This window comes from Apium graveolens, chromosome 6 (genome assembly GCF_009905375.1).
Source record: "Apium graveolens cultivar Ventura chromosome 6, ASM990537v1, whole genome shotgun sequence".
Taxonomy (NCBI): Eukaryota; Viridiplantae; Streptophyta; class Magnoliopsida; order Apiales; family Apiaceae; genus Apium; species Apium graveolens.
The window spans coordinates 305,042,094-305,068,752 of record NC_133652.1 but is presented as its reverse complement, the minus strand read 5'-3'; the positions used below and the strand labels follow the sequence as shown (position 1 = coordinate 305,068,752).

At 34.1% G+C, this 26,659-nt stretch overlaps 2 protein-coding genes and 1 long non-coding RNA gene across 6 annotated transcripts in view; 1 reads left to right on the top strand and 2 right to left on the bottom strand.

Annotated features, from left to right (window-relative positions):
* The window catches only part of LOC141668724 (uncharacterized), a 36,630-nt gene extending 28,076 nt beyond the window's left edge, over window positions 1-8,554 (top strand). For 3 of the 4 annotated variants that reach the window (XM_074475712.1, XM_074475713.1, XM_074475714.1), the window contains 5 exons: window positions 785-1,106; window positions 2,230-2,369; window positions 3,361-3,485; window positions 3,586-3,784; window positions 8,056-8,554. In XM_074475712.1, coding sequence (XP_074331813.1) covers window positions 785-1,106; window positions 2,230-2,369; window positions 3,361-3,485; window positions 3,586-3,784; window positions 8,056-8,143 — 874 coding nt within the window. In that variant the 3' untranslated portion in view covers window positions 8,144-8,554. Of the gene's footprint in view, window positions 1-784; window positions 1,107-2,229; window positions 2,370-3,360; window positions 3,486-3,585; window positions 3,785-8,055 lie in introns of those variants that run through there. The other variant, XR_012553166.1, reaches the window with a different exon arrangement.
* Window positions 8,555-10,307: 1,753 nt separating this feature from the next.
* On the bottom strand, window positions 10,308-12,577 carry LOC141664068 (uncharacterized). Its single transcript, XR_012551808.1, has 4 exons — window positions 12,468-12,577; window positions 12,324-12,377; window positions 10,638-10,707; window positions 10,308-10,526 (listed from the first exon to the last, which is right to left on the bottom strand). It is a non-coding gene; the product is annotated as an uncharacterized LOC141664068 (long non-coding RNA).
* A 1,300-nt stretch (window positions 12,578-13,877) lies between these two features.
* On the bottom strand, window positions 13,878-24,490 carry LOC141668715 (uncharacterized). Its single transcript, XM_074475702.1, has 9 exons — window positions 24,336-24,490; window positions 24,122-24,220; window positions 22,780-22,825; window positions 22,643-22,688; window positions 21,114-21,209; window positions 19,961-20,014; window positions 19,820-19,885; window positions 19,417-19,495; window positions 13,878-14,144 (listed from the first exon to the last, which is right to left on the bottom strand). The coding sequence occupies exons 1-9, from the start codon at window positions 24,393-24,395 to the stop codon at window positions 14,067-14,069; spliced, it is 624 nt and encodes a 207-aa protein (XP_074331803.1). The 5' UTR covers window positions 24,396-24,490; the 3' UTR covers window positions 13,878-14,066.
* Between the last annotated feature and the right edge of the window lie 2,169 nt (window positions 24,491-26,659).

Sequence of the window (26,659 nt, the reverse complement as noted above, 5' to 3'; positions counted from 1 at the left end):
TCTAAATCTTTTTTTAGCAACCTTTTTTCTGATAGCCCATACCTGAATTGGATTGCGAATTGACTAAACTAAAAATACTTTTATTATTTGTATGTATGCGTCATATCCACCCACAGCTGAATACTTACGATCATATATGTTGAATCTGTATCCTTGCTTCTTAGCTGTAAACTGTATGTCCTGGAGTCTATTTTCAAGGTGTGGAATGTGTCATCAACTTTTTGGACGATATGTAGTGTTCGTCAGACATTGAAGCAAGATTTAATAGGCCAGATTTATTAAATAGCACCTGACCTGACCAAGGTCTGGAACGTTTGATGTGGATCTTGTCATTGGAATTAGGGACACGAGGTTGAATTTTTGTATGCCAAGGATAAAGGTGTGCCAAACAAGGAGGGCTGCTGGAATATTATGCATAGATTTAAGAGTTCCTGAGTTTCTTGAGTAACAGGTTAATATATCTGTTTCTTCAAGACAAGTGATATCTTGTTATAAAAACTCACATATTATAAAACATTTGCGTATCGAACAACTACTTACTATTCTACTTCAAAGCATACAAGACTTTTCAGGCGGGACCTTAATTGTACTTTAACAAAGTAGGTTGAGCACTGTTAAAGGATTTTGATGGTTCTTTTAAAACATAAAAAGATTGTATCACCTCTTTAGTTTGTTCTCTGTTATTTTCTTTATCATTCTGTGTAACTTTCAGATAAGTTTTGCATTATCTGTATATCCATGACCACTAACTGTGTAATGATATTCAGTTTGTTTGTTTTTGCAGATGCATGACAACAAGACGAGACAATCCTGATGGTGCACTTTGGCGAGCAGCAATTGAAGGATTCAATAGTATTCTGATTGATGATGTCAGCAAATTAGTAAGCTATAGGCCCGAACTAGTAACTCATAGAACTGCAAGAATACAAATGTGGAAGGAAGTTGCTGATGTTTATGAGATTTTTTTAGTTGGTTATTGTGGTCGTGCCCTTGCTAGCGAATCCCTCTCTGTGTCATCACTCAAGGCGGATGAGTTGATTGAGATGAATATCTTAGACATTTTAGGAGACAAAATCCTCAAGTCAGAGCTGGATGCACCAAACAACGTAATTCTCTTTTGAGTCTGTAGTTTTACATAATTGCATAAAGATGTCAAATGAGCATACCTCAGTGTAGATAAGAAAATGCAAAACAAGGATATTTGCAATATTATATCAGTAGAGAACTCCGTTTAACGGATAATAAGGACCGGATATCATGCTGTTATAGCATGCGAGCTTAAAATAAAATTTTGAAGGTTCTAGTGGGGAATAAAATTGCCAAAATTCCTTTAGTACTTCCTAAGAATGCATCAGTGTATTAGTTGAGCAAACGAATCTGTTTGTAATAGAAAAAGGTCTCCCTTCCATGCTGTTTCTTGGAACTTGAACTTGTAAAGATTTCTGTACCGCATCTCGCTGGAAACAGGAAGATCTTTACAAGAGGTTTTGCAGATCTTGTGTTTTGATGCTTTCAGTTCCTCTACACTTCTGTAGGCGCTTTTTTAAGAAATAGAAATCTCGACTTTGATATTTTGATTCAGTCGTATTTGAAAATTTCAGAGTTACCGTGTTTGTGTATTTCTTTTACTAATAGTAAACTTGTGCCGTAACATATAGCTCATACGATATTTGGGCCTGAACTTTTGTAGTCTGCTACCAACTTTTAGTTTAGTTTATGTAGAGACTACAGCTGTTGAATATTTTAATGAGATAATGGCTTTAATGTAAATATAACATGAATTGTAACAAGATTCTGTTTTAGAAAAAAACTTGGCAGCATCTGTCCTGCTTATAGACTTGTAATTATATGTTGCATGTGGACTTGTGGAGCTTCTTTGCATCCTGTTTAGGATGCTCTTACTTTTTGTTGGAAAATAGAGCTAGAGGGCAGATCTATCTTTTACTAGGAGACCCGTGTATTTAGTTATTTACCAGCTGAGCATGTGGTGCCTGAGGGTACTTCAACTGAGTCCTGAATTTTTCTAATTGTTTTTCAATAGTATTGGTGGGTATTTCTTATGGGTTATTATCATAGATGTCTATATATTAAAGAGGGCCTGAGCAGTGGAAAAAGTGCTGCTAGTTCTAGAAGAGTTCAATTCTCGTCATACCTGCCTCTATAAATATATTTTTTTAACTATTTAACTTTCATAGACGCTTATTGTTTGTAATAATCTATAATTTTCAGATTTTACAACGTTTAGTAACTACCCTGGATCGCTGTGCATCACGTACATGTTCCCTGCCTGTTGACATGGTAGAACTCATTCCATTACACTGCAGCAGGTTCTCCTTGGCTTGCTTGCATAAGTTATTTACATTGAGCAGGTAATAATTTTGCTTTACAGTTGTCAAGATTGTGGTATTTACCCTACCTAAATTAGTAAATATCTGACTGCTTGACTAGCTTAAATCTTAATGCTTCCTGACATAGGACAGGCTGTGACTAAAGTAGATAGATCGTTAAATAGATATACATGTGTTCAATTTGTTAAAAACCACTTATAAAGCACCCAACTAAAATATCAGACGGCAGTCATTTTAATCTGCTTACTAGTGCACATTGCAATAACTTATACAGAGGTCCAGTAAACACATTAATAAACACCCAACATACGGTTTTATCTACATCTTCCCGTAGTAAAAATATCCAGGAATAGTTGACGGAAACCTCCGTTCAGCACTTTTAGAGCCTTATTGTGATCTTCGGTTTATTAAGCATACAAATATCTTCCAAACTTTTATCTCCCAGTCTATTTCTTTCTTTCTTAGAAAGAAAAGTGTGTCATATTTAAGCTAGTAAATGGTTATGGTCACTACTATGTGAATGCAAGTATACAGTATGTGGATGTGTAATTTACTTGTGAAGCTGTTCCTGAACAGCTATTTAATATTTGATATTTGGATTTCAGAACAGTTAGTTGTAAATATTGCTTATTCTAGTAGTTCGCTGTAATGTCTGATTCTGAAGTAGAGTTCAGCTCGGTTTTGAAGTTATGTCTTGTTCAGGTTACCCCTCATTTGTCTGACTTGCAATTCTGATATGTTTGTTTGGTTTCAAATGTGATAATAATGATAGGAAAAGGGCAATAGGTTTTGTATTCTCATGCTGCTTAAATATTTTTATTTGCTCTTTACATGTATATATCAGCTCATAATTACTCTGTAAGCTATTATATATTTTTTTATTTCCAGAATTGTGATATTATCATATCTAGCTAGCAGTTGAAGAGCACTTAACTGAAAGTTCCTAATTGTAATCAATAATATATTCCTTCTTTTTTTCACTAGTGCTAATTTGAAGTTAATTTCTATGCAGTTTCAACTATGAAGGGACTGAATGGAATGCCAGCCGTTCTGAAGTCAGCAAGATTTCCATAATGATTCTCATGATGAGATGCGAGTACATAGTAAAAAGGTTTCTGGCAGACGAGATTGATCTAGGTGTGTACTCGAGGTGTTAATTTTTTTTTTGCCGAACTAATAGTTTCGAGTATTCCCCTGACAAGGATTATTCTTGAACCATCTGAACTCTAATCTGCAGGTGAACGTCATTTACCAGAAGCAAGAGTCGAAGAAACTACTTTTGTTCTTCAAGAGCTGGCCCGCCTTGTTATTCATACAGACACTTTGTCTGTTCTTCCTTTACATTCCTACCTAAAGAAAGGACTGTTAAAGAACAATGGAAAGCGTCAACATTTGTTCGTTCTCTTTCCATCCTTCTGTGATCTTGTTGTATCAAGGTAATGTAATTCTACTTGTTGATATTAACTCCGTTGGGCATTTACTACTAATATTTTATCTATATGTCATTAAGCTTATTTCCCTTCGTTATTTGCATCTTTAATATAGGCCATTACTATTACTTGTTGATATCAACTCTATAGGGGATTTACTACTAATATTTTATCTATGTCATTAAGCTTATTTCCCTTGGTTATTTGCATCTTTAATATAGTCCATTATTAGAGAGAACCCTCTTATTTAAATTCTAAAATCTAAGAATGAATACTTTGATTCCACTGTAGAATCTTATAAATGGTTCTAAAACTAAAAATATTTATGCTTCATAAGGTAGAAATTTTGATTCTAATATAGAATACTAACCTTAAATCAAATTTGATTCTAGTGTTGAATCATTTTGGACAATTCTAAATTTGATTATGAAATAATGAACTTTGACTAATGTAAATTATTGACCACACAAAAACTTCAACACTTAAACTTAAGCAAAAAATTTGACTCTAATGTAAAATCGGTTTGGACTATTTCTTCTCTATTATGAGTGATTTTCCATGATTCTTTAAAGAAAAAAGTAATGTAACTTCGTTTTTAATTTAATGACTGAAATTTGTACTTGTATTTGATAAATAATGAGATGGGCATATGTCTCGTGTATGTGTATGGTAGTTCTCTCTTGAACTCTAAGACGTTCTCCCTGGAATGCAACTCCTTCAATATATATAAAAAGGAATGTTTATTTTTCTCAGATTAGCCACGTGTAAAGCTAATTCATGTACCCAGAATTTGTTTATTTTCTTAATGATCCGATCATATAAATTTATGCATCATACAAATATGTTCACATGTTTAAGTTTTGATTCAGTATAACTTTCAAATTTTAATGGTAGAAAACAATATTTGTTACAAATTAATGCTAGAAAACAATATTTGTCAACAGTAAATGCTATAAAAAATAGATATTATAAATTATAATGGTGTAGATCTTTATCTTAATATTATAATATGATGCACATAATCAAATTCTGTGAAGACTTTTGAATGATCTTGACATAATTTGTGATACTCAATTCATGGTTAACCCTTATATATGTTATTATCTCTCAAATGATAAAATTTATCATATAGTATCCCAACTTCAAAACAGATTGAATTTGAACTTCACTACAACACATGATACATTCTCCATAGGTATTACTTGTACTAGCTTTACAACCCGTGCAATGCACGGGTCTTTATTAATATTTTATAGATTTTATCTTTTATATTATTTGTAATTATAATAATACTTTAATATAAGTAATAAAATACTAAAACTAATTAATATTTATTATAACCTTGTTATGAGAATTTTATTTCAATGTGTATAATTTTTAGTTAAGATTAAATAATATATGATTGATGAGATTTGAACCATTAACATTATTAGTATGTTTATAAATAATAATATAAACGTTTGTTATTGGGGGGATTCGAGCCTGAAAACTTTGGTTGTGTACAAATAATAATATAAATATTTGTTGTTGGCGGGATTAGAACCTATGAACTTGAGTAGTGGATATTCTTTTTTTTAGTAGGATATTCTTTTAGTATTTAAATCTAACGGTCTGATCATTTGATTAAGAAGATCCAACGGTCATGACCGGGGATAACCAAACCAAACCAAAAAAAGGCATACCAAATTATACACCATTCCGGTTATTATAGACTTATAGTTTAGTATAGATACGTCATGCATGATATAATTTAATACTATACTGAATTTTATGCTATTAATAATTTTATAATGATTTTAACTTGCAATAAATAGATCAATTTTAGGTGTTGTTTGCTATCATTTTCCTCTTTGAGGATGGCATACCATGAACCAAATCCGAAACAACGTGCGGTGTAATAGCATCAAAACACTTAAATTTGAGGTATCTTGAGATTAAGAGAAGCAAAAATCACAGAGGTAAAATCATACTTTTTGACATATCTCAAGATGAAGAGAAGCAAAAGTCGCAAGTATGAGAGAAGCTTCGTAAGGGGGGTAGGAAAAGAAAGTGATGGACACAATATAAAGTGAGGAAATTACATACTTTGATTGTATCGAGCATATAGAAGTTATAATTTGCTGAGTAATTTAGTACTGGATCCCTTCTATGTGTCCATTACATAAGGTTTCACTTTAATCCATTCCCATCTTGAAATTTGAAATCTCGGCAGTTATCAACCACTTCAAATCACTTTTGGACGGGTCAGACTGAATATGTCTACCTTGTGCAATCCCATGCTATCTTAAAAATTCATAGAGTATTGGAGGAAAAAATTTGAAACCATAATTTATGGTAACAATACATTTAATCGTAAACTTGGGTGATTAAGCCACGTAAAAGTCACCGCCTTAAGGTTTCTTACTTATGATGGGTCGTTACATATTCACAAAGAAATCAAGTTTAATATCTAATATTTCCATAATCGAGTATGGAGTAACATGTGGAAGATAATATGTAGGGCATAACATGACTTGCGTAAAAAAAGAGAAGGCCTTATGAAATAACCTTCGAGGTCCCTAAACATTTGGGCTTCATTTTAAAAAAATTATTTAGTCAACTAGACTATGCATGCAACTTTGTTATAAAAATAAATTGTATAATGAACGTAGAAGTTCATTTTTATGTTTCACTTTAAGTTCCCGTCTTTTGAAATATATGGAAACTTCATAGTAAAATTGAAAAGAATATTCGTCAGATTTGAAAGGATAGTCCGTAGGCATATATATATCCTCTCTAGCCATTGTAGGATAATATAGGCTGGTTTCGTGTACCCACCGACGTCAATTTGATGCATCAAACTTTCGAGAATTCGGTTCTGATACCATACGTGACAATTTGGGTCAAGTCCCAAGCTTGTTACAAAAATAAAAAATGAGGTCAAGTCTCGATTCCGAATCTTTAGTAAGCCAAGCATAGTAAACTAGCCCTGCCAACTTGAGTCTATTTGTGCAGTATTACTCCCCCTTACATATTGAACTAAAGTCCAAACTTTTCTTGACGTGGGACTAGGATGTTACATAATTACTTCAGCATCCTATTCTCTCCAACCAAATGGAGCATAAGATAAAACATAAAATTAGAAAGAAGCGTCTAGTTTAGTATTCTTTTATTTGCTAGGCATGGTGCTTGTTCTATATTTCCTTTGATGTAAGATAAAAGTAGATAAAAATAGGGAATGCTATATGCTTGAAAATGTTAATTACAGTGTTTTATGGAAAGATTACCGTTCATAATCATGTTGCGCTTTTGAACTTTTAACCATCTATTTTTTGTAGGGGGTGTATTTTCTAGTTTTATTTTTGATTAAATTGTTTAAAGTTAAAAGATAAATCACTTTAATGTAAAATATTTATATATTAACAAGAAATCAATGAGATGAGGCGTACTATACTACTAATACATTCATCAAGTATTTGTATTCAATCTTTTAAGGAATTGCTAAAATAGCTCGATAATTGCATTTGGTTTTTCTAAAATTACAATTATCGAGTCATCAGGGGCGGACGCAGGATGACTTAACGAGGGGGGCCAAAATAAATGATTTCTTGTTAGTTAAGATCAATTTTAACCAAGAAATAAGTAAAAAATAGTAGAGGATGTAGTGGAGACACTAACTATCCAAATCAGGCTGCCAAATTAGTACTGCAATACCTAAAACAAGGCTGTCAATTAACTGAAGTATGATACTTCATATATATGCATAAATGTACACTAGAAATCGGGGGGGGGGGGCAAGGCCACCCTAGGTCATAGCCTGGGTCCGCCCCTGCGAGTCATAATATTATTATAATTAGGTTATAAAGGTACAAATTTGTAAGATTTTACATTTCTTTTCATCCACATGTCTAGTAAAAACTTTATATATGTGCTTCAATCTGTTGAATATCTCAACATATGCAAAATGATGCACAATCCATGGCAATTTTCATTGCTGACTCTTCCTTGGGGGACTGTTACTGTTGCCATATAACAAATGAACTTTAATGCAACCGTGATGCTCTTTACATTGGCTATATCATTATTTGTAGGATAATTGTTACATCATCGAAAATAATCTATGTGTAAAAATTTGAATCGCGTTAAAGAAGATATTGTATTTAACTTCTACAACTGGAGGAATGTTTAGCAAAATTAGTGCAACGTAATGGAAATGCATGTTTTTTGTTCTTATACAAAGGAATTGTAGATCAACTATTGTACAAACAACTTATTTTCCTAAATATTTATATCTGCAGGGAAGCTAGGGTAAGAGAGCTAGTTCAAGTATTACTTAGGTTGATCACGGGAGAATTGGCACTGGAGAAGATTACTTTAGGCAGTTAACTACAGAATAATGTATATGTACTTGTACATTCCCCTGACATGCAGAAGTTGTATCTTTTTTGCCCAGTAGTTTCTAGTCATATGTCATAGAGTTATCTGTACATTATTCCAAAAGGTAAAGTATCTTGTTGTATTTTAATTTTCTGTTTCTTCTTTCCCGTCTTTTGTATCAGCTGGGCACCCTCTCCCAGTAAGCCACGCTCTCCCCGCTTTTTATGTTTCTGTAAGCTCGTCATTTAGGGTTCAGGAAAATGTGTACATCTCTTTATATTTTTATCAAGGGAGTTGCATTAGAATAGTTGATATATGATATTTACTAGGTTAAAATTACTTACAATTCCAACATTTCCTGTGATGGGACAATTTTTTCTAATATTTAGTTAAGAGTGATTTTTGTGTTGTGGTATTCTCTCTTCATCGATATATTTCTTCGTGTTTGCTGTTTCCAGGTTTTGTCACTGTTATGTATCTGTTTTCTTTCAGTATTTACCATTCGGTTGCTATATGTTGCTGTGAACTTCTCATGATGTTGCCGAGAAGTATTCCTGTTGGCAAATTTGGATCAGCATTGCTAATAGTTTGCATAAGCTGTTTCCCAACAAACACCAAGTTTTTTAGGATTTTTTTTGTAGAAACGAGTTTCTAAACACGGTCAAATGGTATTAATTCTTTAAGTGTGACAGAATTAACAACTACCTCCTTTTTGTTGATTCATCTTGGTCGCAAACCAAGCCGATACATAATATATTTATAGAGTATGGACCATCTTTAACTGTGTTTTCGAGTTTATATTTGGAGAGGAAGGGAAAGATTTGTGCCTGTTTATTTTCTCTAGAGCGGGCAATTTGGTACATAACACGTGACGACACGAAAAATACGGATATGAATATTAATTTTTGGTACACGAAACACGAATTTACACGAACACGAACAAATGAAATTTGCATCCATTCACGTGCGTGGGTGATGAAGCAACATATTATGTGTGGCTCCGTACCGAAATGTGTTTCATGTTTTGACTTTTTTAACTGTTAATTTATAAAATCAAACTTAGTCATGAGTGATTTTGTTGAATTCGTATTTATGAGTACTTTAATACAATGAAATTTTTATATTTAATACTATTACGAAATTAAAGATATTAACAATCAAAAGTGTGCATTGACAAATGTGTACAACACAAACGGGAAATATTTTTAGGGATGGAGGGAGTAGCATTTTCCAACCAGAATAATATAGTTTAAACATGTGTGATTATGTTTTCATGGTTATAATACAATCGCAAGGCCTTGTTCATACAATTGTGTATATTAAGAAACACAAAACCTCTCAATTTTTTAGAAAATTTCTTCTAACTCTTGCTTTTGGACTTTTAGTACAATTTGGGCAAAAGGCTACATTTTTATCCTTCAAAGAAATTGGAGATCAGAACCAGTACCACAAGCTAAGACAGAGTATATAGTATATACTGATATCACAAATTTACCAGGCAATTAGTACAGTTCCATTATGGTTTCCGACTCCGCAGAAACTATTTCTTCTTAATTTATAGTTCAAACCCTCGCAAATCACAAGCAATGAAGGCTTAAGTGTAACATTATGTACTACAGGACTGCCTAATCCTAATTTTGAAAAGGTCTGATCCAACATTTTTGGTAAATCTTACCAATCCCAGAATGATCAGATAGAGACAATGATCAAAGAATTTGAAGGCTAATATGAAGGATAATATACAAATATTTTGAAAACGGTCAAAAAAACTGCTTTTTCTTACCAAAATGGCACCCGGTAGCGAATACATCAGGCTATACTTCCACATGCTAAGAATGTCTTTAGTTGGCCAAGTCATTTCATAAACCAGTATTATGCATAAGAAAATTTACAAATATGAATGCCTTGATGACAAAGATCGGAAAACACACAAATAAAAATGGTGAAAAGCTCACATATACCTCACTTCATATTTCTTCTACTAATGATTAGGGTTCATTATACGCATAGACAATCACTTCAACAGAATGCATACATATATGTTTTAACTCCTCATCTGTTTGTTTTGCTGAATCTCTTTTATTTAGACAAAATTACACTTACTGCTAATGGGTAAAATCTGGTTGTTTGGGTCCTTGTTTACCCTCCTTAGAAAGAATTTATAGCCCAATCAAATATCAATTACTTAATTTTGGCATTTTCCACACGAATGTGTCATAAATCTCGAACATTCATAATACACGTATTATTAAACCACGAAAAATACTGTACCGGACGTCTAGCAATTCATGATAACTAAACATGGTTGGGACAATATTTTCGATAGGCAGATCAAATAAGGGTGCTGCTCTCTATCCATGTGAGGACTTCCTGTGTAGCTTTTGTAGTTGTTCTGCCAACAGAAAAAGAGAATGAAACAAACCACCATTGTTAGAAAAAGTAGCAAGAAATGGCTAATGGGGGGGGGGGGGGAGGGGCAGAAGGAGGAACATATATTGCTTACTCTCTTCGAATGCTTTTGCTTTCAGTATACTCGTACGGAAGTACAAATTTCCCATCTTCTGATAGACAGCCTGCATCAGGAAATAAGTTTCTTCCATAAGTAAAAATTCCCTACGAACAGAAAATTGCCTCAGGGCGTGTATCTGAGTCGGTGATAGCAATGGTTATTGACCAATCCATTCAAGGTTCGATTCATGGGGGTGTGGGGAATTTCTCCCGCACTCTAGGTTGATAGAAAATTTGAAGTAGGAAAGAACTTGATCCTTGTATAGTAGATGGAATTATCACAAACTAAACAAAATAACAATCTTCTGACAAAAAAGTATTAAATTTTAATACAAAAATATACATTTATATGTCCCATATCATAAGAGCCATACAAGTATACAACTGACATCTTCAATATTTGGTGAGGTTAAAATAATAGTTATATGAATATGTTGGTCTTTTATTCTTAGGTAGTATGCAATAAAGATTCACTTGTTCTTTGGGGCCAGATTAAAATATTCAGATATGAAGTTATAACTTATAATGGAAGCATTTTAGATACTTTGCATAATTAGGTTAAATATAGATGGCAGTTTAAAGATAAGATCATATGTGGTATAGTAGGTTAAATATAGATGGCAGTTTAAAGATAAGATCATATGTGGTATAGTAAAAACTTGAACACAAAATATGTCTAGTTAAAATATAGAAAAAGATGGGAGTTCTTATGAATTAAATTAAAAATAGGTAGTATATAACTACATTAGACATGTAGTACATATCAATAATTTCGTAATATGAAAATGTACATATTTGCTAAATAATTTATCAGAAAAAGTTTAATTAAAAAATAAATAAATTTATATCCGCACAAATCTGGCATTCTTCTGAATAATAACTAGGCAAAGAAAAAAAGAGGAGGATAATTAGATCTCACCAAAATATGTATTGTACATCTTAATTTATAGTTAAACCTAAATCAAATTGCATTAGGTGGCTTGAAGACTATAGTCTAGTGCCTACATCAAATTAGCAGTTTGGTAGACTGAAATTAATATGTTAAAAAGGCAATTGAGGGGTTGTAGCGGCTCCGATAAACTCTGTTAATTAAATCACTCATTACTCTCTTCCGTATATATGATTCTCCTTAATCCCTAGTCGATGCACCAACAGGCAACAGTCATACAATCTCTAACAAACTAATAAAAGTATAAAGTTGTACTAATATTCGATCAAACTCTTCTGCCCCTTCGGTATCGAAACCCTAAACCACGTCACGGAAACTATCCGGATGGTTGCTGAGTTAAATTGGACCTCGATTACTCTAAAATAAAAGTTAGAAACCAGCAAGCTGGTAAAATAGAACCAGTTTATTACTTGATTTAATTGGTTATAGTAAATTAATAGGCCTAATCAATCAATACATACAGCATATATATAGTATATATATGAACAATAATAGGCTTAACCACCTTTTAAGCCTCAAACTTTGCACCAATATACCCATCAGCCCCAGTAGTACTGAAAACGTAACCTTTTATCTTTAGATCGGCCGGTTTTCACCCCGTTTTTTTACGGGTCAAGGGTAAAAAAACAGATTTTAGATAACCAAGGGCTGAAAAGATATTCTATGAGTAACTAGTGCTAATTTTGAGGCCGAAAAGGTCATTAAGCCTGTAACTAAGGGAGGGGGGCGTACACGAGAAGAAGAAAGGGTATTGAGCTCTCCAAGGGCAACCTCGTGGCTCCACACCTATACATACAAACATACATACATAAATACACAAAAAAATAAACAATGTTTATATAAAATACAATCATATATATATATATACATAAGCACCTTGTTCTTGATTTCAGACGATGATGATGATGGTACTGACGCCATTGCCTTTCCCTCTCTGTTGGACTTGATTTTTACATCAAAGTTTGAACTTGGGTGGGCTCACAATTCTGAGCCCATATTGGATATAGCCAAACAGGCCCAAGTGGGCTCAAAAGCCCAACACGTCGGTAAAGAATCATTGTTTAAAAAATATAAATACATATTTTATTTCATTTTTCATGATATATAGTTATAAATTTTATTTACCAAATTAAAAAAAAAAGTTGCACAATTTTTTTATTTAAAAAATCATTAAAATTTGATGAAATAGTTTAAAATAGTTCTGTAGTAGAATCACAGTAAAATCACATTTATCCAAAATTATTTCACTGTAGAATCAAATTTAAAATCAATTATTTTTTTCAAATTTCAAATGTTAAACGTTTTATTATATTTAAATATAACTATTATTCTACATTATCAACGAAATTGATGAAATTCTATAATAGAATCAAGTGTTTTCGTTTCTCTAAGGGTTCTCTCATAAAGAAAGTCATGTTTATGAATTGTTAAACATACTATCTTTACTACTGGTCTTTATTAATAATTTTATATTATTTAAAAATTATAATAAATTTCTTTTAGTTAACATTAAATAGTACATAATTGATAAGATTTGTACCATCAATCTTATTATTATATTTATAAATAATAATATTAATATTTTGTTGTTGCCGGGATTCAAACCCAAAATTTGGATAGCATATAAATAATAATATAGAAATTTGTTATTGGCGGAGTTCGAACCTGAGAGTTTGAGTAGTGTAAAATAATAATATAGATATTTGTTGTCGGCAGGATTCGAACATAAAAACTTGAGTAGTGTATATTATTTTAGTATTTGAATCTAACGATCTGCTATAAACTTGAGTATATAGAACTAGTTTACCCTTCAATTTCAAGAGCACTTATACTAACAGTAATGCTCCTCAAACTTCTGTAACGTACCTTTGTATAAACTCACCTACAAATTTTGACGTACACACTAATGAGCTCAAATTTTTGCATTAGACCTGCAAACAAAGGCATCTAAATCTGCTGTAAAGACTCATATATGGAATTTAATTACAATCCTCAAGTGCATGTATACTGTACCGACACTACTAATACACCTCAATGTTTCAGATCACAACATCTGCATTTGCTGTAAACTTCTGTACTAGGAATTATGTTATGCTACACGATGAATAGGATATAGTACCCAAACTACTGCACCTCAACATTCCGCATCTTACCTGGCACTGCTGTAAAATACAGCCTGTTGCAATCATAGCTGCTCTGGAGCATGGTGCATTATGCAACCCAATTTTTCCCGACAGAAATGCTTTTAAACTCACCTGAATATGTTGTATATTTCTGAAAAGCGAATTAAACGGAGCTTTTTGCAGTTTGATATTTGCAATTAGAGTACAGTACATTATGATATTTGCAAAAAGAGGACTGTTTGTTAACTGCAATTAGAGCAAGCTATAAATGATTAACAGAACTTCTATGGACTGATTACATTGCTAATTTTAAATAACTCATAATTAGTACATGTAAACTGGCGAAGTAGCATCATGCCCAGAGCAAAGTCACAATGAGAAATAATGCCACGGCCAACCCAAAACAACACCCAACAACTGTCATGAAAGCCTGCAGACCACAGCAAAAACAATTAGTAATCCCATATATCGACCGCACATATGTCACATGCATGCTATGTTACTCCGACCCTTTGGTTCTTGTCAGATCTTCAGACTTAAATCTGGACACTTTGACCATCCAAAAGATGCATGCTATGTTACTCTGACTTTGGTTATTTATTGTCATATCCTTTTGACTCATATGTGGACACTTTGACCTAAAGGCCAGATAAGAGATTAACGTGGAATCGAAAAGGGAAGAGATTAAAAGAAAGAAAATGAAAAAAACAACATGCCTAATTTGCAAAATCCTTTACAGAATCATCTGTAATTTAAGTTTTATAGTTAGAATTTCAATTTACTATATAAATAATTCCTTTTTTAATTTATAGATAATGTTGCATAAAATTCTTTTTCATTGATAATTAGGGTTATCAATATACTGACCCCAGCCCTCAAAGTATTCCCGTTTCAGTTTAGCCTTATAGTTTGACATTTATACGATTGGAAATATACTATAAAAAAATTTGAGAACAATCATCGTGATTCTGGAAAAATGTTTTGTCAGAATCCTCAATTACATCACAAAGACCACCATAACCTATGGGGAGCCTGCTATCAATCCAAAATGCAAAAATACTCTTCTACACTATTATATTAAAGCCAAACTAAAGATAATCTATTGGTAAGCTAGTGGGCAATATGGGTGCTGCAGGCTTTATTATAAATTGTTCATCATATATATTATGAACTTCTTTAAAGTAAGATGGGCTAGTGGGGGTGTTGGCCCTAAATGGTAGCTATAATGCCCCAAATAGCACATCTAGAAAAGATGGCCCCAAATAGAACAAAGAAATGCCACTTCAAAAAAGATTTTGCTCAAAACGCAAGATCGTGTTACGTTTTCCTCATATTTATTTTTTTAATTTTCTGACACAAACACAACTTGAAGTTGTATTCAACAACATTATGCTACTGCCATAAACTAAACATCACACAATTAAACTCAATTATACGCGTAAATGCAATAATACTTACCAGTCACTTCTTCACGCACTTTTGCCCTTTAGTCCCACAATTTGGAGGTTTACGAGTTCTCTTTGAACTTTGGGGTTCTCGGGCCACATTGACAGCTCCATAGCTTCTTTCATGGGAACCCTGAGAAGACCCAACAGTGGTTGAAGCACCATTACCATCACCTAGGAGTAATACCGAGATCAAAAGAAGGAACAGATGGATCCCTAGGTGGCCGCTCAATAGGTCGGTGAGAAAGATTCAGAGGAGGAGGCTGCTCAGTAGGCTGCTCAAGAGGAGGATGCGGAGTAGGTGTTAGACCGAGATCAAATGAAGGATAAGAAAGAATGGTTGGATCTCTCGGTCTCTCCGGAATCACATCAGAATGGACATGAGATGATGTCTTGGGTACATTCATTTGATTGGAATAAACAGGTCCAGTATAAGTAAAGAATCATAGTCATCTCCAAGATTCGTCGCCACAGGATCATCTTCAACTAGATCAGGATGAACAATCTGATCAACTCCAACAACTACTAGACCTCGACCACCACCACGTTTGGGACGACTCCAAGGATCTTCCCTCACATCCCTTTCTCTACGCTCATGCAATAGCAGTGCTTCAAAACCATATACTGTAAGTTGAAATCTTTAACAAGATTACAACCATCAGTAGCTAACCGAGACACATCAAGAAGAACTGACTGCGTCTGATGAGCAATAGTCCTCAACAGATCTCCCTGAAAAATAACAAATAAGGGAAACAAGTGTTACAATAAAAGCTTAGCAAATAAAACTACTGAATAGACATGACAAACATACAAATAATTAAACAAAAGAATAAACAATGACATAAGCATATATAATATTACTACGAAACCATGACAACATATACACTTAACTAAATGAAGGAACAATAACACTTACAATGTGATGATGAAATGCACCCATACGATAAATAAATCACAAAGTCCTCTGCAGATACCACTCTTGATAGCCAAAAACTTTACTATCACCAACAATCAGGTCTACCGGGAAGATATGATCCAGACGAGTGTCCCAGATAGCAATATGTGGATGATGTTTCTGAGTCCACCTAATCAGTTAATTTCCCTTCAACGTCATCGTATGAATCTCACACGAGTACTCTACCTCAGCTGGAATAGACTACACCATCCAAACCGTCTAGCAACTATGTCAGGCACATGAATCTCCACAATAAAAACACAGATGATAGAACCACAATAACATCAGGTATGGCGACCGCCCAAGCAATATGAAGGCAATCTGTCAATGACCTCAGTAGAGTAAGGCACCCATAATATGAAATGAGATGTTGAAAGCCCATCTAGAATAATACGGGTAGAAGACAGTGTACGACCAACCTTCTCCACAAACGAATGACCAACAAACTACCTAGAATCACAGTTGAATAACAAACCAATTCAATATTTGTTGAATGTTAACTAAAACTAAATATTTCTAAAACCAAATTACGAATTTGATGAACCCTAATATATTAAAAGTTGTTAAATTAGGTTCGAAGATTAAATTCTAGAGTTTGATTGAGAGGTAGAGGCTTGAGACTCATACATTTCATCTATATTTTAATCTTCGAACCTAATTTAACAGTTCTTAATATTTTAGGGTTCATCAATTCCGTAACTGGGTTTGAGAAGTATTTAGTTTTAGTTAACATTAAGATATTGAATTGGTTTGTTATTCAATTGTGATTCTAGGCGGCTTGTTGAATGTCGGTCGTACACCATCTATTACCCGTACTATTCTAGATGGGCTTTCAGCATCTCATTTCATATGGGAGCCTTACTCTACTGAGATCATCAACGAATTGCCTCCATATTGCTTGGCCGGTCACTATATCTACCTCTATCGTGGCCCTGTGTGTTTTTATTGTGGAGACTCATGTGCCTGACAGAGTTGCTAGACAGTTTGGGATGATTCAATCTATTCCAGATGAGGTAGAGTACTCGAGTGAGATTCATAAGATGACGTTTAAGGACAATTAGCTGATTAGGTGGGCTCAGAAACACCAGTCATTCATTGCTATCTGGGACACTCGTCTAGATCATATCTTCCAGAAAGACCTGATTATTGGTGATAGTACAGGTCCTAGCTATCATGAGTGGTATCTGCAAAGGATTGTGAGATTTATTTCTCGTATGGGTGCATTTCATCATCACATTGTAAGTATTATTGTCCCTTCATTTGTTTAAATGTATATGTTGCCATGATTTCGTAGTAGTATTCTATATGCTTATATCCTTGTTTATTCTTTTGTTTTATTAGTTGTATTATGTTTGTCACGTCTATTCAGTAGTTTTATTTGCTAAACTTTTATTGTAACATTTGCTTCCCTTATTTGTTGTTTTTCAGGGAGATCTGTTGAGGACTATAGTTGATCAGACGCAGTCAATTATTCCTGATGTGTTTCCGTTTGCTACTAATGGTTGTAATTTTGTTAAAGATTTCAACTTATATAGTTTTGAGGCATTGTCATTGCATGAGCGTAGATATAGAGATGTTAGAATATAAGATCCTGGAAAGGGCCATTCTCTAACACCTTGAGGTTTTAGATGAGCTGGTTACTCAGCATGGTATCAGAGCTTAGGCTAGCGGGAGGACTAAGGTTCGATTCCCAGCCACCCCCAACATTCTCACAATTTAATGTGGACACTAAAGGCAATTAATGCCCCAAAGATGGGCGTCGGTGTTCCACTCTTCGACCCATAAATGGGCTTTCGAGTGAGGGGGAGTGTTAAATATATGATCCTTTTGGGGCCTTCCTCTAATATCTTAAGGTTTTAGAGCTGGTTACTCATCAGGATATCAGAGCTTAAGCTGGTAGAGGACTCAGGTTCGATCTCTGCCACCCCCAATATTCTCATAATTTATCGTGGCACGAATGGCAAATTAATGAGCGCCCGAGATCCACTCTTCGACCCACTAATGGGCTCTCGAGTGAGGGGAAATGTTAGAATATAAGATCCTGGAAAGGGCCATTCTCTAACACCTTGAGGTTTTAGAGTAACCGGTTCCTTAACAAGAGAGGGATGTCAGGCAAGATCTTGGGCGTCGCCCTAAACGTGGCGGCGTAGTCAGTCGTGGTGGTGGACGAGGATGAGGTCGAGTAGCTGTTGGAGTTGATCAGATTGTTTCACTAGATTTAGATTTAGTTGAAGATGATCCTGTTGCGACAAATTTTTGATGCTGTTGGACCTGTTCACTATGATCATGTTAATGTACCCGAAGCATCATCTCACGTCGATACTGATGTGATTCCGGAGAGACCGAGGGAACCATTCATTCTTTCTTATCCTTCATTTGAGCTCGATTTGATGCCTACTCCACATCCTCCTCTTCCTGAGGAGCCTATTCAACATCCTCGACTGAGCATCCTCCTACTGCATCCTCCTACAGAGCATCCTCCTCTTCATCGTTCTCACCGACCTACTGAGCGGCCACCTAGGGATCCATCTGTTCCTTTTGATCTCGGTATTACTCCTCCTAGTGATGGTGAATTGTTGATGGTGCTTCTACTGCTGTTGGGTCTTTTCAAAGTTCCCATGAAAGAAGGTATGGAGCTGTCTACGTGGCACGATAACCCAGACGTTCAAAGAGAGATCGTAAACCTCCAAATTGTGGGACTGAAGGGCAAATGTGCGAGAAGAATTGACTAGTAAGTATTATTGCATTTACGCGTCTAATTTGGTTTGATTATGTGATGTTTAGTTTATGAAAGTAGCATATGTTGTTGAATACAACTTCAAGTAACTGAAAATTAAAAAACATCTTTTGAAGTGGTGTTTCCTTTTGCTATTTGGGGTCATCTTTTCCAGTTGTGCTATTTGGGGCATTCTAGCTATACTTTGTGCCATTTCGGCCAACACCCAAGAAAGTGTATCTACCATAAGGCCCCTTCATAATCTCCCTACCCACTTTGGTACCCTAGTTTGCTCTTATCTTTTGACCTTTCGTTTCTCTTTTTTTTCTGCCACTATGTACCATGAAAGCTACATCAACTACGCTTTGTAAGAAGGAAAACAAAAAGGTGAATATTTTGTGGTCTTTCAAATAACATAAAGGTCACCTACAACGGAAGGTGTATAGAGTAATCGACATTGTCTTGTCTCACACGCAACACTAATTTGAGCAACTTGGTGGCACAGGCGCGTGCGGACTGTACTTGTTTAGGTAAAAGTGCAATTTCAGATACGTGTTCGGGTAAAAGTGCAGTTTCAGATACAAACCTTGCCTTCTGACTGAAACTTGAAATTGACGGTAAGCCATGACAATCCCTTCTCAACAAAGGGTGCAAGTGCTAAAGCCCTGCATGTCAAAATCAGAAACCAGCTTATAGAGCATGTAAACCATGATACGGTCGTAGGCTCAAAAGCATTTCTAAAGTGCTTGGAAACTATTAAATAAGGATTCTAACATGCTAATTCCAGCAAAAATACACCGCACATTATCATTACAATAAAATACTTGTGATCTAGCAATAAAGATTATATTTAGTGTTTAGTTCTTCAAAGAAACTTTATTTGGGAATTTTACCTCGAAATATAGAATATATATATAGAGGTCAGAATCATCAATGGATAGAGTATGTATGTGTGTGTGTGCGTGTAGAGATGAGTTTCAAATTCTCACCCTGCTGCCCGGATAAGTTTGGTTACTTGACTTCCTGCCCATACCATTGCCAGTAACTTAAAAAATCTGCAAATTGATTTAAAAAAAGTAATAAAATATACACAGATGAAACAATTCAAGAACTCAAAATTAACTTGTTACCTTTTAACAGCTGCAGGATAGCCAAGTTTCCCAGGTGCTGGAACAACATAGAACCTGCAAAATAAATAATGCTTCCATCTGAGTGGACAAATGCTTTAGGTTCATTGTACAAACTACAAGGTAACCAAAAATAGAATGTTTATCAATTTTTTTAGTCATTGTCATTGCTCTTGGAGTATAACATATTATCATTTAAGCCAGAGTTCCAGCCCCTATATATTTTATACAAGCTACAACTATTAAGCTTTTTCTCAAAGAATATAATTTTTTTTATTAAATATAAGAGGGTCCGGATTAATTGAAGGCCCCGTTGCATGCTTACTCTTTAATGGCTGGCCACTGAGATATAACATATAATTGAAATGACCCATAAAATTCTATCCTTGCATATATATATATATAGTAGAAAAGAATATCTACATACAAATATGTTGAAGGGAGAAGATTATTAAAAATATATAATTTTTTGTCGCACGCGCTTCTACTAACCATGCCACGATGTGATAACATTGGTATCAGTTGGTCAAACGAAAAATCCCTAATCGTTTACAAATTTCACCAATTTCTTTTTCCCCAAAATCCGACCATCAAATTGTAGTATTTGGACAGAAGCGGCAATCAAGCATGTACAAAAGTACTACACCAAAACACAATCTAGATTGGGAGTTGTCAAACTCTCATACCTTACTTAGCCCGAATTATTTAGTCAAATAAGAAACAATAGTTCCAAAATAAGTAAATTAGAACTATCTGTTGTCGGAAAAACAACATTACAGGCCATGGTTTCAATATTATTCCGTTAAATTTCCAGAATTTATAAACATCATCCGTAAATTTAGAAAAAATCCAGTCATACAAATTTAAGAACATTACAAACAATTTCATGCAGCCTAAAATTTTTTCAAATAAGACCATGAGCATAGGGATTTGAATATCATTTCATAAACTCCGAAATTTCAACTCGGTCCCCTGTGAAGAGAAACAGGTCCCAACAAGAATTTGAGACTGGAAAAGAATTAGGGTGAAAATGTACTCTCAAGAGCAAAAATCGAAAAGTTAGAATGCACATGATATATACATATATAGATCACAAAAAGCTACTAATGCAACGATTTGCTTTAATCTAAAATCAGTAATGGAATATTTTACTAACCACACAAGTAGGAAGGTAGAAAGATAATAAGCAGTATTTAATAGGCCATATGATAGTAATCCTGAGAGTCCATATCTCCTCAATTTCTCCAACATCCTACAAAAAAATCAAGCTATCATAAAGTTAAACATACACTACATTTCACTATCCCAGAAGGTAAAAACGAAGTAGAATGTCATGGAAGGTTAATAAAAACTCTATAAGAAGATAATTGGTCAAGGAGGCAAGCTGCAGCTATTATTTTATTGTTATGTTTCGGCTTATATCTTGAATTGGGCTTAGAGTGTTTAATAGGCATACTTTTCGGTTATATTGTAAGCAATACATATTCTACTGTTACCGTACTTTAAGAGCCACGCAGAAGAAACTTGTGTGAGAAGAGATTAATTAATAGGCCATTTGAGTGGTGGATGAAATTCCCACATCATCACAGTCTCTCTACTTGAAATATCGTCTTGTGTAGTGAAGATATTTTCTCTCTTTGTGGATAATCATAATATATATAGGTCAAGTTGACCGAACCACGTTAACTCCTTGTTTCATGTGTTTCTTTCTTTAAATTGTGTTCTTACTTGATCCTTTAATCCAGATACTGTCCCTTTAGACCCATGCCCAGAAGGGATGTTATTATACATCCAGGATAGGTCCAAGATCAGTTTCGTCTATATCGTAGATTACCAAGTCATAAAAAGTGGCATGCTGATGGTGAAAAATTAAATGCAACGATAAAGCCTCCTTACCACAAAAAAACTAGATTAATCAATTGGATTGAGCTTCTTTGTATAATTAAAAGTATCCATATATGGTTTAAACATCAGGTACTTATTCACTATCAATAAGAAATTTAAAAGAAGCTCAGTAGCATAATAACAGTGATCTATGAAAAGGAAATATCTAGAGAAAATTTTAGAGACGAGAAGCATTAAGGATATCATATTAACATTTAAGTATATTTATAAATATAACTCTAATAGTTTTTCAAGTTCTTATACATAGGGACCTGCCAATGAAATCTTAGAATGCAAACATTTAAAAGTTTTACATGCTAGCCTATTAAGCTAGAATGATATAAATCTATAAGACCATATTGCCCTTTGTTGTACATAGTCGTAATCAGATTTAATATTTAGAGTCTTTAGATGCGAACACAACCACGACTTTTAGAACCGAAAGTTTGAAAGTCAGGTAACTAAGAAACAACAGTCAGGACCAGTGATTTAACTAATTACCAACCAAGGTTTAAAAAGTGAATTTTAAAATGTTACGGACACATTAATATTAGGGTCCATATTGTCATTTGAGTCATAATGAAAATATATATTTGTAGTCATCCAAGGCACTTTCTTGAGTATTAGCACTGATCGTGTGTACCATAACTGCAATGTTACTTTAAACAATGTCTTCAGTACAAGCAACAAGTACAGGAACATCAAAATACCTATTGTCATGTAAAATGACAAAGAATGTAACTAAAAATAATATTGTTACCCTCAAGTACCGAGGCAAATTGGAAGGCATATAGTATGTACTCTGTGGATGTGAGTGCTGCTTGTTTAGAACCAGCATTCTTCTCACCTGGACATTTAAAAAGATAATCATAAGAAGATAATATTGTATTTTAAAGTTTTCATTTCATATATTCGTAATGTTTGTATCAAAATCGCACCTTCGATGTTTGCACCATCATTTTGGGAACTTAAATAATTATGTGCCTGCATTTGAATAAAGAAAACATTAGTGAGATAAGAAAGGTTATAGCAATGAACATAATAGAAGATTTGATGTGGGATGTGAGAAGATTTGATTATCAGAAGCTCAGATAGAAATTTTGTGACAATCGACAATAAATGGAATGTGATGGGACAAGTTGGGGATGATGCAAGAGAACCTGATATAAGATCCTAAGAAACATCTGTTACAACAATATTATAGGCTTGAAAGACCAATAACAAACGGATTTTGGAATAGTATCATCGTTCAGATTAGAATCGCCCCAACACACTTAAGTTACAATATTGGACATTAATTCCGAGCTTCAAACTATACATGTCAAAGTAGATATAATCCCCTATCCATTACCGTGAACCAGTTTTGACACTTATCTAATGCCTCATTTAAATTGGCTAGACATATCGGAACTTCGACGTTTATGGTGTAAATTGACAGTGAAGCTACTCGTAAGTACATTTCTACTACCTCATTCTACTTTTTAAAAAATTTCTGCCTGTTAACAAAATGGCACAGACAAACAAAGTTAATCCTATAGATGACTATAGGAACTAAGCTATTAACTCATAGGGTTCTGTGTTGCAGCATACTTACCGCAGGTATTAAGCACACAGTATGACGTGATAGTGTATTTTCTATGTGAATACAAGGGACAGTTACTCTTACCTCGAATTAGGGGTTTTAGTGCACATTGTCTTAAGCTTAAAAACAGCAGTACTGGGCCATCACCCTCAGATTAGACAAGAACTATTTTAGTTCAGTGGCCGAGCTACAGATGGCCACTTGAGTCTTTACATTAAAAAAAATATATATATATAACTACTAAATATTTCGAAAAAAATACATCCAAGTACTTAATAAAAATTGTTTTTAGTCCCCACTATAACAAAAATTTCGAAGAAACATATTATCTATAAATGTTTCCTTCTATTGGCCCTCACGTCTATAATTCACTAGCTCGGCCACAGCCTTAGTCCTCATTATGTAAATACATATAAAACAACGAATTTTCTACTATCTGCCCAAGGGCACATGCTAAGAATCTGTGTTTGATGAGTTGTCAAAATTTTATCGGCGGACAGCTTATCAATGATGATGAACCCCTTACATGCACGAAATTCTCCACCAATAAAATTTTGACAACTCGTTAAGCCGATAAAAGAATTAAATAGTTTTCAATTAACAGGACAGCATAACAAACAACAGAGAAGGTACAATGTGCATTACAATATCAATTTTCGACAAATTCGAAAAATAAAAAAACATAAAAAGACACTCACATTCTGGTCGCCGCCGCTAACACAACGGAGAGGTCTCAAGTGAAATTGATTGGTCTTGTTGGGCAAGTACAATATAGTCGTGTACACACCACGGATGCACTATTTAAGCATTATTGAACAAAATTAATAATAATTAATTTGTCAAGTAGTGAAATTAAACTAATGTGTTTTTAAAATTGACAGATTATTCAAATATATATGTATGTGTACTTACATGTAGACGAGATATTGGAGGTATTTGGGGGGTTAAGTGAATGGTGAAGGAGGAAGCCATCACAATCCTCAGCTCAATTTCGGCCTCTACACTATGCGTCTTCTTTCGTTTCCCCTCTCTCAACTTTTTTTCATGTTTGTCAAGTGCAGGGTTATTACGAGTCGGGGCAAAAATAGCCGATTTTTAAAAAAATTTAACAAAAATAGCCGTTCCGAAAAAAGTGGTCAATTTTGGCGGATTGAATACTCCATTGGGTATCCCAATTTGTATAGGATACTCCACTGGTAGTTGGGTATTTTATATATGGGATAGTTCAATGCCAGTTGGGTATCCTGTATAAAGTGGATACTCCACTGACAATTGGCAATCCCATCGGCTAAAGTTGACCAACTTTTCAGAAACTGGTTATTTTTGTCAATTTTGTATAAAAATAGGCTAAATTTGTCTTTCACCCGGGGCAAGCCGAGTTTTGATCAAATAGAGTTGAATTTTATTTTTTTTTCCCGACGAACCAAGTCGAGCCCAACCGAGCTTTTTTATCGAACAAAAATTGTGTTCGAGCTCGTTAACTAACGAGCCGAATACGAGTTTATTCGCAAACATAAATGAGCCGAGCCGAGCCAGAAAAAAATCAAACTGTGAAAATAACTTATCAAATAAAATTAGTTTTTTTTAAAACTTTGGTTATATCACTAATATATATATATATCTTGACATCCATACGGTTGGATCGATGAAAAATATTTTTTTAAAAATTCGAAACACCAATTTATGACTAAAAATATTCAGGATATATTAAAAAAAAATCGAGTTTTAACGAGCGAGTTCGAGCCGAGCCGAACAACCCAAAACTCGCCTCGAGCTCGTTTTGCTTAACGAACACATTTATTTGTTCGAGTTCGAGCTCGAGTTCGTTAATGAGCCAAGCCGAACGAGCTCTTAACGAGCCGAGCTCGAGCTTGTTCGCGAATAACTCTCTTCGTTAACAGCCCTAGTCAAATGACACATGTTATAAAAAATATAAATAATCTCTTTCTAAAATTTTCAGTTTTTTAAATAAAAAAAATTAGATGTTAAATATTTATTTAAAAAAATAATTGAAATAATATACGAAGTTATATTTTATAAGAAACTTAAAATATGTGTCGAACATTTATCCTCTATGTAAAGACGTGAAGGGACAATGAAAATATCAGCTTTTGTAAAAAGTTTTACCAAAATATCTATCTATACTGGAGATGGTCTTGAGAGAAAAAAATGCCCAAAATATGTCAAGCTGTGAAAATGGCCCAAAATAACGTACATTTTTGTGTAACATTTGGCCAAAACGCTATATCATCTTTCGTTTTAGTTTTATTTGTTTTATGAAAAAATAGAAAAACGCGACACACTGCTCCGTTCCCAACAATTTTGCTTTAAAATAATCCAAAACACGACATGAGATTGTGCTCGGCTCCAAAAAGCTACTCAATGCTCCGTTTCGGGCAATTTTAATAAACAAATATAATATTAACAAACACTACATTAAGTTGTGTTTAATAGCCAAGGGCTACACGATGTTCTGTTTTGGGCAATTTTTCATAAAAATGGTAAACGCGACACGAAGTTGTGTTCTTGTCCAAAACGTGAGATCATGTTACGTTTATGTTTCTGTTTGGGAAGCGCTAATTCGGATCGGTTTGAAATTAACAACTTAATCTAAAAATTCTTGGTAGACCGATAACGAAGTAGTACCGTGAATGAAGGGTGTAAAGAACCCCTATCATGAAGTGAAATAGAACAGGAAAAGGAAACTATAAGCTCTTAAGTAGTGGAAGGAGTCTAAGGCCCCAACCGCATATAGAGATACACAAAAACTGGACCGGGCCGAATTCAAGCCGGACTTTGAAAAATCCGGATTTTTTGAAGCAAGGTCGGGCCAAGCTTTTTCTAAAAGCAGGTCGTGCCGGATTATGCTCAAACTAACTAGGCTCGTTTAGGCCCGCATATCGGGCCGGATTAGCCGGGCCGTCGGATTTTTATTAAATAATTTTAATATTAATTATTTAAATTGTTTTTGATAATTAATATATGTTTTTTATATATTTTGTTATATTTACAAGTTTAGACTTTTATTTATACGTACACGCTCTTGACAAGACTTTAAAATAAATTATTTATATAATATCTTAGAATAAATTAGAATTTAAAACTTACATCTCCGTAATTCGATCTTAGTATCAACAAAAAGTTTACATGTATAAATAAAAAATGCGTAAATATCAGTTTTGTATAGAGTTTATTAGAAATTTAGGACTTTTGTTCAGAGTTATATTCAATTATAA

Excerpts from the sequence above, each read along its gene's own strand:
- LOC141668715 (XM_074475702.1), bottom strand. The coding sequence starts at position 24,395 with ATGGCTTCCTCCTTCACCATTCACTTAACCCCCCAAATACCTCCAATA. Across the intron at positions 24,221-24,335 it reads CTCCAATATCTCGTCTACAT|TGCATCCGTGGTGTGTACAC; the intron begins GTAAGTACACAT and ends ATGCTTAAATAG. Across the intron at positions 21,210-22,642 it reads GCAGCACTCACATCCACAGA|GATGTTGGAGAAATTGAGGA; the intron begins GTACATACTATA and ends ATTTTTTTGTAG.